Genomic DNA, 12,727 nt, shown 5'->3' on the forward strand with positions numbered 1-12,727 from the left:
TCCTCAGTGGGAGACCCCGTTCCTTCGTTGCTGGGTGGCAGCGATGTGGATGTGAGGACAGGCGGCTCCTCGGGCAGGCTCGAACTCCTCTGTCTCAGCCTTCAGCTGCTCTTCCAGCTGGGCAATGAGCTGCTTCTCCTGCAAGACAAAGCGTGTACCACCAGGGGTGGCTGCGTTGGGTCCCATGGACCCGAGGGATTGGGACCGAGGTCCTCCTGCACAGCCAGAGGCGTGAGGATGCCGAGCTGTGAGGACTAGCCCTCACTGCCCCCTACCTGCTCCAGCTCCTCTTTACGGGCAGCCATTCTTTCAGCCCGTATTTGCTGGGCATTCTGTGGGAAAGGAGAAGAGCATCAACCGTCAGGGCACCGGTGCTCCCATGGGGCTCAGTCCCCTCCTGCCTCCTCCATCGGGGCAAGCAGGGCCTGCAGGGCTGGAGCTGCAGACCCACACGAGGGCACTTCTCCCACCCCACACCACACAGCAGCATCTCCTCACCTTCAACAAAGACTCCCTGGCCGTGGCCGTGCGGTTCTCCATGAGCTGCTCATGAGCCTGTAGGAGGGGAAAGGAGCAGCGTTGTCCCCCGGCCCTCTGCTGCCATGCCATGGGCAGGGTGCCCTTCAGCCGGCAGCTCGGCCCTTGTGTGCCCGTCCATTAGGTGCTCACCTGCTCCAGCTCCTGCAGCAGCTCCACTTGCTGCATGCTGTTAATGTTCCGCTGGCAAACTGGGCCCGCATTGCTGTACCACTCACACAGCTGCTTGCAGGACCCGCACCGCTTGCGGAATGGGGCCGGCTGGTGCCCATTGGCAACGGTGCCGTGTGCTGGCTGTGGATCCCCACACCTTTGCTGGTGCCATCTGGACTCCTGGGAGCCACAGCCTGTTGCGGGGCCGTCCTCCCACCAGCTCATCTTGGTGCGCATCACACACGCGGGTTGCTCCTTGTTGGCAACAGCCACGTGGGAACTCATCCCTTCCAAATGCTTCCAGTCGTTCGCCAGAAGCTCCTCCAGGATGTGGCACCCACCGCCCTGCAGCCGCTCTGATGCGGCTCCTGGGTTCCATGTCACACAGCAGCCTATTCGACGCAATGGAATGCAGGCGGTGATGGCTGCTGCCCATTCTGAGCCCGCCTGCTGCCTGCCCTGCCTGCAGGAGCCCAGCTCTGCTCTTTTCAGGCTGATGCTCACCCCTTGTGTGCCATGGCCCCCACCAGTGGGGATGGAGGTGGCCTCCTCAGGCAGGCTGGCCTCAGGATGAGATGCTGAGCCCGCTGCCCTTCTCAGCATCTTCCTGCATGGGCCTGAACCTCTTGACCGCTGCCATCTCTAATGATGAGCATCTCGATTGCTACAGCTCTCACTGGTGCTCATTGGGCACCCAGGGCAGGTCGGCCTCAGAGCTCAATGAGGATCAAGGGGCAGGCTTGGCTTTCTTTGACACGGGACTTGTTTTCAGCCAAAATAAGCTTAGAAAACTGCAGGCTCCCACCCCTGAGACCCCACAGTGCAGAGGAGAAACAACCCGCAGTGCTCTGGGCAAGTGCTGTGAGCTGTCAAAGCTCTTTAGTGGGGGCATAGGGCCCATTGGAACCAACCCATTCGTTGTGAGCATTGAACACATTGCGTATTGAAGTTCAGCTTGGATGTGCTCAGGCTCCCATTCCTGTCCTTCCAGTGAAGTGAAACCCTCCAGGCAGCATCTGGTTGGTCCATCCAGTGGCAGAGAGAAAATCCTCCTGTGGCACCTGTTAGGAACTGTTTGTGCTTTGAGTTTTCCTTTCTAGGTGAGGCCGGACACGTCGAACCACCAGGAGAAGCCACGAAGGGTCATAAACAGCACAGCTGGTTATTGGGATCCTGGAAAGAAAGAATGCACCTCTCTGCATTCTGGGATAAATAGTGATATTCGGGTGAAAACTGTCTAAATCTTGACATAAATAGATATTGAATGCTGAAATCATTGCATTTTTTGAGACAAAAATCTTATACTGGGGAGAAAGAATCATATTGTGCTAAGAAGAGTGATTTTTTGTAGAAAATTTCTTCTTTTGGAGATGAAAAGCAGTGTTTTTGGAAGAAAATGTCTTTTTGTTGGGATCAAGTATGACACTATAGTGAGATCATCGGCCTTTGTCCTGGAAGGGCTTCCCTGGCCTGCAGGCATTTGAGCTGGCAGTGCCCCCCAGAGCAGACAGCTGGCTTTTAGCCTGGCAGTGCCCATCTAACCGCATTACCAGCTTCAGGCCTGCAAGGTCCCCCCGGACTACGTGGCTGGCTTTTGGCCTCACAGGCCCAGCAGGTCAGTCAGCCATTTTGTTGCCTGGCAGTGAGCCCCGGGCAGGCTGGATGTTGGCCTGGTAGGACTCCCCAGGCTGGCCAGCCAGGTTTTGGCCTTGCAGTGTTTGCCGGCCGGCGGCAGGCTCTTGGCCTGGCAGGGCTTCCCAGGCCTGCAGGCTTCTGGCCTGGCAGGGATCCCCAAGCCGGCCTTTGGCCTGGCAGGCGCCCCGCAACCATCCAACGAGACGGCTTTCTCCTTCGGGCCCTCCTTGCCAGCTGGCTTTTGGCCTGGATGGGACCCCATGTGCCGGCAGGGGTTCTAGAGGTTATGGGATGAGTTTGGGGTTGGGATGGGTTATGGGATGGTGTTGGGGTGGTTTACACGGGTTATGGGATGGAGTCGGTGGGGAGGGGGGGCGGACACAAAGGGAATGTGCGCAGTCCCCCTCCCCTTTTAACCCAAGGACCATTGTCTTCTGGCTCCCGTGCCGTGCCCTGTCCTACAGCCCCCTCCTCATGCCATGTGGAACGCCAGTGCCAGCAGTGCGGTCGCCATGTTAGAACCCTGGCCATGTCACAGCAGTCACCTTGGTCACCGCTGCCCCACGCAACGCACTCACCTCTGAGAGCTCTGGCCATTAACAGCCATGTGGGGAGCTAAGAGAGCGAGGCTGGAGGATTCCCAGGATTTAGGTGGGAAGATGTAGCTGGGGACCGCAGGGTCGAAGAGGAGGAGGAGGGGGCCCGCCATGACCATCAGGCGGCAGACAGGCAAGAGAGCCCGTTCCCGTCACGGCTGGACCAGACGTGTGAGCCCCTCCGTGGAGCCCATGGAGGTGGATCCAACCCCTGATGAGACCATGGAGGTGGATCCACCTCCTGATGAACCCTTAATAAGCCCTCCGGCCCATAACGGAGCCCATAACAAAGCCTCTCCTCTTTGCATTGGCAGGAGAAGCCCCTTCAATCCTACCAAAGGATCAAACTGGATGTGTGGAGCAACTGGGGGTACGCGGAATACACCTGCGTGTACCGAGTGGAAATCCACGGCAACCCCTAAAAACCTCTAAAAACACCTAAAAACCCCTAAAAATCCCTAAAAAATCTAAAAACCATAAAAAACCCTAATAAACCCTAAAAACCCCTAAACTCTGATGTCTACCAGAGGGTTTTATTTAGGGATTGATCATTCAATGAAGAGATGTCGATAACTTTCTGCCCGACTCGAGGCTGGTTGGGGGGAGGGAGGAGCTGCGGGGATGAGTTGGGTGGGTGTTTGGGGGGGGGACTGGGGTGGGGACCGGGGCTAAGCCACAGGACAAGCAGGCCAACTTGGCCTAGTTCCCCAGGGCACAGCACATGCTGGATGAGGCAGAGGAACGTGCTGACACGGCTGAGTCCCAGGGTGACAAGCTGCAGGCACGGAGCCGTGACATCAGCATCAAGGTGGGTTCCTACCCCACATCCCTGCCCTCCATCTTCTCACCTCCCTCCATCTCCTTTCCCAATAGAAAGGACTCAGTGAGGAACGAAAGCTGCAGATGCTCTGCCTTCCAGCCCCAACCTCTGATCTCACAACCCCTTTGGATCTCTCAACTCTCCTGCTTTCAGCCAATAAGAATTGTTGAGCGGCAGCAGCTGCATTTGTGGGACAGGGCTTAGTGTGGGTGGTGCTGTGGGTTTGGTGTGGGAGCCACGGGAGATGGAGGGTGGCCAAGAGTGTGAGTTGGCCACTCAGGCCATCCCACAGTGCCGTGAACCTTGATCCATGGTGACTGAACATCATCGTAACTGGCTGTGGGGCACAGTTGGTTGCTACAGGGCAGTATGTTCCCCTATGCACTAATATGGGTCCCTGCAGGTACATGTGTGAGTGTGTTAGTATAGCTCCCATATGGGTCTGTATTTGTTCCCTTTGGCTCCCCATGGGTCTCTATTGCTCCCTGTCGTTCTTATGTGGCTCTATGACTCTCTATGATGTTCTTTTGGTTCTCTATGGGTCCTGTGGGTTCCTGCCCCTGACAGACGGTGGGAGGGGCCGGGTGACAAGAAGGGCAGAAACAGCCCCATTTCTGTCCCTGGCCATGTTGCGTAGAGCCCCATGGGGAACCTTAGAGGCCATAGCTTGTAGGCAAACAGAAGCTTATGGTGCATAGCTTACGGGGCTAAGCTGTGGGGGTTATGGGACAGAGCATCAAGGGCAGTGGTGGTTCTATTGGACACAGCCAAAAAAAGGAGGCTGAGAGGCCTTAACAGCCCTGTAGAGCCTAAAGTCCTTGAAGCTTCAGGGTAGGCCTGGAGCCGAGGTACTAAAGGGCTGGACTGGAAGCACTGAGGTTTTGAGGGCCTGATGCACAGAGGGACGCCAAAAAAGAGGCCACGTGTCCATGAGCATTTATGGCACAAAGGAAGGCTTAGAGCTGTAATGGAGAACACACCTGGAGGCACAGATGCCTGCAAGCTGTCCTAGAGGCATAGGGGGAGGCCTAAAGGCTTAGAGGTTGCCCAGGAGGCTTAGAGGCCTTAAGGTAAAACAGCCTGGAGGGAGGCCCAGAGCCTGGCCAAGAGGCCTTGCAGCTTAGTAGTCTTGAGGCCAAGGTGAGGCGTGGAGGCCAAGCAAGAGAAAGCCTCTGTGGGTAGGAAGCTCTTGTGAGCTGTGGTGTGGGTACCTGCCTCTAAATAGGGCCGCGTGAAGGGAAGTGCAGGGTGTGTGATGCAGGAGAGAGGAAAGGACACTGCAGAAGTGGCACAACACTGTAGCAGTGGAACGGTAAACTGAAGAAACTGCTCTTGACCAGAAGCTTGTGGTTGGCTGTGCTCAGATCCTCCTCCAAAGAGATGCTCTTCATGCATTTCTTGTCTCCTTTCTGTCAGAAGCTGATGGAAGCAGCCTTCCAGCAAATGGCAGCCTTGCAGAAAGCCAGGGGAGGAGCACAGAGCCAACAAAAGATGAGAATTTGCCACCAGGGAACGGTGGGCCGGTCCCCGTTACCTGAAGTAATAGACGTCGCTTTTCCCGGCGCTCAGCCCCGATTTCCGTATCACTTCTTCCTTCTTCCACCCGGGCGGTAACGCCGGACAATCCACCCGCCCTTGTTTCTCCATCCCCGGTACCGGAACCGAAAAGAGCCGAAAAAAGACGAAGTTCGTCCGGTGTTCGGAGCCGGTTCGGCTGCCGGAGGAGCCTGCTGAAGGGCCTTCCGGTTTACTTCCGGGTTGGTCTGGCCACTTCCGTTCCGGTTCGGCTCTCTTCGGAAGTATTCGGAAGCGCTCGGGTCGTTCTGAAGCGACTTCCGGTTAACTTCCGGGTTGCTCCGAGATCCACTTCGTCTCCATTCGGAAGCGCTCGGGTCTTTTCGGAGCGAGTTCCGGTTTACTTTCGGGTTCCTTCGATTTCGCCTTCGGAATTCTTCGGAACCGCTCGGGTCGGGTTTGGAACCGCTCCCAGCGACTTCTGGTTGACTTCCGGGTTTCTACAGGCGGCTTCCGGTCGGGTTCGGAGCTGTTCGGAACCTTTCGGAAACGCTCGGGTCCATTTCGGGATCGCTACGAGCGATTTCCGGGTTTTTCGGGCTTCGGTTCCGTTCGGAAGCGCTCGGGTCAACTTCGGAAACATTCAGAAACTTTCGGGTCCAGTTCGGAGCCGTTCGAAGCCGTTCGGGTTCGCTACGAGCGACTTCTGGGTTTCTTCAGGCTTTGGAACCATTCGGATCCTTTCGGAAGCTCTCGGGTTCACTTCGGAGGAGCTTGGAAACGCTCGGAGCCCTTCGGGTCCACTTCGGAGCTATTCGGGATCGCTACGAGCAATTTCCGTGTCTCTTCGGGCTTCGGACCCTTTCGGAACCATTCGGAACCGTTCGGAAGCGCTCCGGTCGACTTTGGAGATGCTCGGAAACACTCGGGTCCAGTTCGGAGCCATTCGGGATCGCTACGAGCGACTTCCTTGTTCCTTCACGCTTCGGAACCGTTCGGAACCTTTCGGAAGCGCTCGGATCGACTTCAGAACCACTCGGGTGCACTCGGAAGCGCTCGGAGCCGCTCGGGTCAAGTTCGGAGCCGCTCCGCTCGACTTCCGGGTTTCTTCGGGCTTCGGAATCCTTCGGATGCGTTCGGAAGCGTTCGGAACCCGGAAGTCCCTTTATGCCTCTCTAAACCCGGAAGTCTCTTCTAGCCCGTCCAACTCTATGGCCCTGGAGGACCGTCTCAATACAATGAATGCGTTGCCATCTGTTTAATGAGTTACAAGCGTTAATTAATGAGCTTTAATTGATCTCGGAGCAACATCCGGGTCTTTTCTAGATCCGTACTGAAGAGGCGAGCCAAGATGGCGGCCGGGAGAGACCGGAAGTAGCGATTGAGGCGCTGGGTTTGGAGTTCCTATAGGTGCCAAATAGTGATTCATTAAAATGAATGGAGGCTCTGAGCTGCCAAATAGTGTTCTGTAGGAATGAATGGAGCCCCATAGGAATGAATGGAGGCCCATAGGTGCCAAATAGGGATCCATTCGAATGAATGGAGGGCCAGGGATGCCAAATAGTTACCCCATATAGCCCCATAGAGACCCCATAAACCCCATAGAGACCCCATAGCACCCCATAGAGCACTATAGCCCCCCATAGACCCCCATAGAGACCCATAGACCCCTATAGACCCCCCATAGAGCCCCACAGATCCCAACAGACCCCCATAGAGCTCCATAGAACCCCATAGAGCCCCACAGACCCCCATAGAACGCCATAGAGCCCCATAGACACCCCATAAACCCCCACAGACCCCCATAGGACCCCATAGAGCCCCATAGAGCCTCATATAGACCCCATAGAGCCCCATAGAGACCCATAGAGCCCCATAGACCCCCATATACCCCCATAGACCCCATAGCTGCCAAATAGTGACCCTATAGACCCCCCATAGAGCCCCATAGACCCCCATAGGATCCCATAGAGCCCCATAGACCCCCATAGACCCCTATAGATCCCATAAGGCTCCATAGAGCCCCATAGAACCCAATAGGACCCCACAGAACCCCATAGGACCCAACTGGATCCAATAGGACCCCATATAGACCCCATAGCCACCCATAGAGCCCCATAGAGCCCCATAGACCCCTATAGACCCCATAGACCCCCATAGAACCCCATATAGACCCCATAGACCCACCATATTCCCGGTGCTATAACCCAGCACCAATAGGATCCCGTCAGGGCACCCGCTCTTCAAGTAATGCTGGCTCCCCATAGGGAAGAATAGGACGTCCCCCACTTCCACCTCGAAGCTCAGGCTCTCCCCATTCTCCAACACCAGGCCAGCCTGCATTTGCATATTCATGAGCTCATTAAGCCTCATTTGCATCCCACCCCCCTATATCCCCTATATACAATATAGGGCCTTACCTTGCCACAGCCTTGGAGGATGTAAGCCAGCTCGTTAGCGTTAAGATGATAATAAATCTTCCCATAAACCCCATAGGAATCAATAGGAAGCAATAGGACCCCATAAGACCCCATAGGGCCCTATAGGACCCCATAAGCCCATAAGTCCATTTCCTCTCCCCTCCCGCTTTCTTTTCCCCTTCCATTTCCTCTCCCCTCTATACCCCCCCCACTTCCTCTTCCCCTCCCCTTCCTCCCTTCCCCTCTTACTTCCTCTCCTCTCCTCTCCCCTCCCACTTCCTCCCCACTTCCTCCCCACTTCCCCCCCACACATCCTCTTCCCTCCCACTTTGTCTTTTCCTTCCTCTTCCTCTTCCTCTTCCTTCTTCCCTTCCCCCTCTTATTCCCCTCCCTTTTCCCATTCCCTTCCTCTTCTTCCCCACTTCCTCTTCCCCTTCCCCTCCCACTTCCTCTTCCTCCCTCCCTTCTTCTTCCTCCTCCCCACTTCCACTTCCTCCTCACTTCCTCCCCCACTTCTTCTCCCCCTATATCCCCCCACTTCCTTTTCCCCCCTTATTTCCCCCCTATATCCCCCCCTACTTCCTCTTCCCCCCTTATTTCCCCCCTATATCCCCCCTACTTCCTCTTCCCCCCTTATTTCCCCCCTATATCCCCCCCTATTTCCTCTCCCCTACTTTTTTCCCCCCCACTTCCTCCCCCCACCCCATATCCCCCCCATCCACTTACCTCCGACATCCCCATCCTATACACGAACCGGAGCCGTCCTTTGTCCCCCTCCACCTCATTAACCACCTTGTTAACACGCAACTCGTTAATCGCCTTCCTATTGATGACGCTCAAGCTTCCCAGCCCCACGGCGGTCATAATGGAGCTGGCCAACAGGCAGAGGCCGAACAGCTTCCATAGGGATCTCCTGCCCCACTCGGGCGCCATCTTGGATATGGGGGGGAGGGGAGAAAGGGGGGGTTACATAGGCCGAACCGGGCCGAAGTGGGCCAAGTTAGGCCTAGTTAGGCCTAATTGGGCCTAGTTAGGCCTAGTTAGGCCCTGCTAGGCCAAGGTAGGCCATGCTAGGCCTAGTTAGGCCTAGTTAGGCCAAGCTAGGCCAAGGTAGGCCATGCTAGGCCCAAGATGGCCATGCTAGGCCAATCCAATCCAATCCAGGCCTAGGTAGGCCATGATAGGCCCAAGATGGCCATGCTAGGCCAATCCAATCCAATCCAATCCAGGCCTAGGTAGGCCAAGGTAGGCCCAAGATGGCCGTGCTAGGCCAATCCAATCCAATCCAGGCCAAGGTAGGCCAAGTTAGGCCCAAGATGGCCGTGCCAATCCAATCCAATCCAATCCAATCCAATCCAATCCAATCCAATCCAATTCAGGCCAAGGTAGGCCAAGTTAGGCCCAAGATGGCCGTGCTAGGCCAATCCAATCCAATCCAATTCAGGCCAAGGTAGGCCAAGTTAGGCCCAAGATGGCTGTGCTAGGCCAATCCAATCCAATCCAATCCAATCCAATCCAATCCAATCCAGGCCTAGGTAGGCCAAGGTAGGCCCAAGATGGCCGTGCTAGGCCAATCCAATCCAATCCAAGCCAAGGTTGGCCATGATAGGCCTAGGTAGGCCTAGGTAGGCCTCGCTAGGACTCACTAGGCCTTACTAGGTCTCACTAGTAAGACCCCATAGAAACCCATATGACCTCATACAACCCATAAGTCCCTATAAGACCCCATAGGACCCCATAAGACCCCATAGGATCCCATAGGACCCCATAAGACCCCATAGAGACCCCATAGACCCCATAGGACCCCATAAGTCCCCATAGAGACCCCATAAGACCCCATAGGAACTCTATAGAGTTGTCACTAGGCCTCGCTAGGCCTCACTAGGCCTCACCCCAATCCTTACCTCTTTATGGTGTCCATCTTTTCCCTTCCGGGACCCGATGGGTTCCTCGGGTCCCATCTCGAAGGCCTCATTGTCCATCTTAGCTCTAATGAGGTTAATTAAAGCTTAATTGGGTTAATTAAGGGTTTAATTGGGTTAATTAAGGGCTGAATGGGGGTGTTAGAGGCCTAGTTAAGCTACGGGGCTCGGAGGAGGCTCCTATCCCCCCTTCCCATTCAACTCTATGGCCTTGGAGGACTTAATATCCCCTCAGCCTACAACTCTATGATCCTGGAGGAGCCTCCTATCCCCCCCGGCCCTCCAACTCTATGGCCTTGGAGGACCACGTAAGACCCCAATGGAAAAAATAGGACCCCATAGGAATTAATAGGACCCCATAGGACCCTATAGGACACCATAAGACCCCATAAGACCCCATAGAGACCACATAGGACCCCATAGGAACCAATACGACTCCATAAGACCCCATTGAGAGCCCATAAGACCCCATAGGACCCCATTAGACCCTATAGGAAGCAATAAGACCCCTTAAGACCCCATGGGACCCCATAGGACCTCATAAGACCCCATAAACCCCATAAGACCCCATAGGACCCCATAGGAACCAATACGACCCCATAGGACCCCATAAGACCCCATAAGGCCCCATAAGACCCATAGACCCCATAAGACCCCATAAGACACCATAGGACCCCATAAGACCCCATAAGACCCCATAGGAAGCAATATGACCCCATAGGAATCAATAGGAAGCAATAGGACCCCATAAGACCCCATAGACCCTATAAGACCCTGTAAGACCCCATAAGACCCCATAGGACCCCATTAGACCCCATAAGACCCCATAGACCCCATAGAACCTCATAGGACCCCATAAGTCCCCATAGAGACCCCATAAACCCCATAGACCCCATAGGACCCCATAGGACCCCATAAGACCCCATAGCACCCCATAGAACCCCATATGACCCCATAGAACCCATAGGACCCCATAAGACCCCATTGACCCCATAAGACCCCATACAGACCCCATAAGACCCCATAGGACCCCATAGGATCGTATAAGACCCCATAGGAATCAATAGGACTCCATAAGACCCCATAGATTCTATAGAACCTCATAAGACTTCATAAGACCCTATAGACCCCATAAGACCCCATAGGATCGTATAAGACCCCATAGGAATCAATAGGACTCCATAAGACCCCATAGATTCTATAGAACCTCATAAGACTTCATAAGACCCTATAGACCCCATAAGACCCCATAGAGACCACATAGGAATCAATAGGACCCCATAGAAATCAATAGGAACCATTCGGACCCCATAAGACGCTATAGGACCCCATAGGACCCCATAAGACCCCATAGAGACCCCATAAGACCCCATAGGACCCCATAAGACCCCACAGACCCCATAGACTCCATAGACCCCATAGACCCCATAAAACCCCATAGGAACCCATAGGACCCCATAAGACCCCATAAGACCCCATAGAGACCCCATAAACCCCATAGACCCCATAGGACCCCATAAGACCCCATAGAGACCCCATAGGACCCCATAGGAACCAATTGGAATCTATAGGATCTCATAGGAACCAATGAGACCCCATAGACCCCATAAGAACCCATAGAGACCCCATAGGACCCCATAGAGACCCCATAAGACCCCATAGGACTTCATAGAGACCCCATAGGACCCCATAAGACCCCATAGACCCCATGAAACACCATAGGATCCCCTAGGACCCCATAAGACCCCATAAGACCCCATAGAACCCCATAAGTCCCCATAGAGACCCCATAAGACCCCATAGGACACCATAAGACCCCATAAGACCCCATAGGACCCCATAGAGACCCCATAAGACCACATAGGAACCAATAGGAATCTATAGGATCTCATAGGAACCAATGAGACCCCATAGACACCATAAGACTCCATAGGACCCCATAGGACACCATAAAACCCCATAAGACCCCATAGAGACCCCATAAGACCCCATAGACCCCATAGAGACCCCATAGACCCCATAAGACCCCATAGGACCCCATAGGACCCTATAAGACCCCATAGGACCCCATAGGAACCATAAGACCACGTAGGACCCCATAGGAATTAATAAGACCCCATAGAACCCCATAAGACCCTATAGGACCCCATATGAACCCATAAGACCCCATAGAGACACCATAGAGACCCCATAAGACCCCATAGGACCCCATAAGACCCCATACACCCCATAAAACCCTATAAGACCCCATAGACCCCATAGTCTCACCCTATATCCTCCTATAGGATGAAGCCGTTAGTGCTGTGTAACTATTGCCTCAGCCGTATGCAAATGAGGGCTGGAGGAGAGCTCTGATTGGTTGAAAGACCAGGAAAAGCTTCGTTTGATTGGTTAATAAGGGGAATTTGGGGCTCCTTCCTTCCCCTTATGGGGTTCTATGGGGTCTTATGGGGTTTATGGGGTCTATGGGGTCTTATGGGGTCTTATAGGATCCTATTGGTTCCTATGGGGTCTTATGGGGTCCTATGGGATCTTATGGGGTCCTATGGGGTCTTATAGGGTCCTATGGGGTCATATGGGGTTTATGGGGTCTAATGGGGCCCTATGGGGTCTTATGGGGTCCTATGGGGTCCTATGGGGTTTATATGGGGTCCTATGGGGTATTATGGGGTCCTATGGGGTTCTATGGGGTCCTATGGGGTTCTATGGGGTCTTATAGGGTCCTATTCATTCCTATGGGGTCTTATAGGGTCCTATGGGGTTGTATGGGGACTTATGAGGTTCTATGGGATCTTATGGGGTTCTATGGGGTCTTATGGTGTCTAATAGGGTTCTATTGATTCCTATGGGGTCTTATGGGGTTCTATGGGGTTCTATGGTGTCTTATGGGGTCCTATGGGATCTTATGGGGTCCTATGGGGTCTTATAGGGACTTATGGGTTCTATGGGGTCCTATGGGGTTTATGGGGTCTTTTGGGGTCCTATTGATTCCTATGGGGTCCTATGGGGTCTATGGAGTCCTATGGGGTCTTATGGCATCCTATTGGGTTTAATGGGATCCCATAGGGTTCTGTTGGGGTCTTATGGAATCCTATTGGTTCCTATGGGGTCTTATGGGGTCCTATTGAT

General features: G+C 54.2%; 1 protein-coding gene across 1 annotated transcript; it reads right to left on the minus strand.

Moving 5' to 3' along the window:
• Positions 1 to 3: 3 nt before the first annotated feature.
• Positions 4 to 5,586, minus strand: LOC146756684 (uncharacterized). The gene is made up of 5 exons (XM_085524053.1): positions 5,276 to 5,586; positions 670 to 1,863; positions 499 to 555; positions 276 to 332; positions 4 to 138 (listed from the first exon to the last, which is right to left on the minus strand). Exons 2-5 carry the CDS (start codon positions 1,291 to 1,293, stop codon positions 4 to 6), a joined length of 873 nt encoding a protein of 290 aa, XP_085380179.1. The 5' UTR covers positions 1,294 to 1,863; positions 5,276 to 5,586.
• Between the last annotated feature and the right edge of the window lie 7,141 nt (positions 5,587 to 12,727).

This window comes from Coturnix japonica, chromosome 26 (genome assembly GCF_054131305.1).
Source record: "Coturnix japonica strain WE chromosome 26, WE-NBRP24, whole genome shotgun sequence".
In the NCBI taxonomy this organism is placed as follows: Eukaryota; Metazoa; Chordata; class Aves; order Galliformes; family Phasianidae; genus Coturnix; species Coturnix japonica.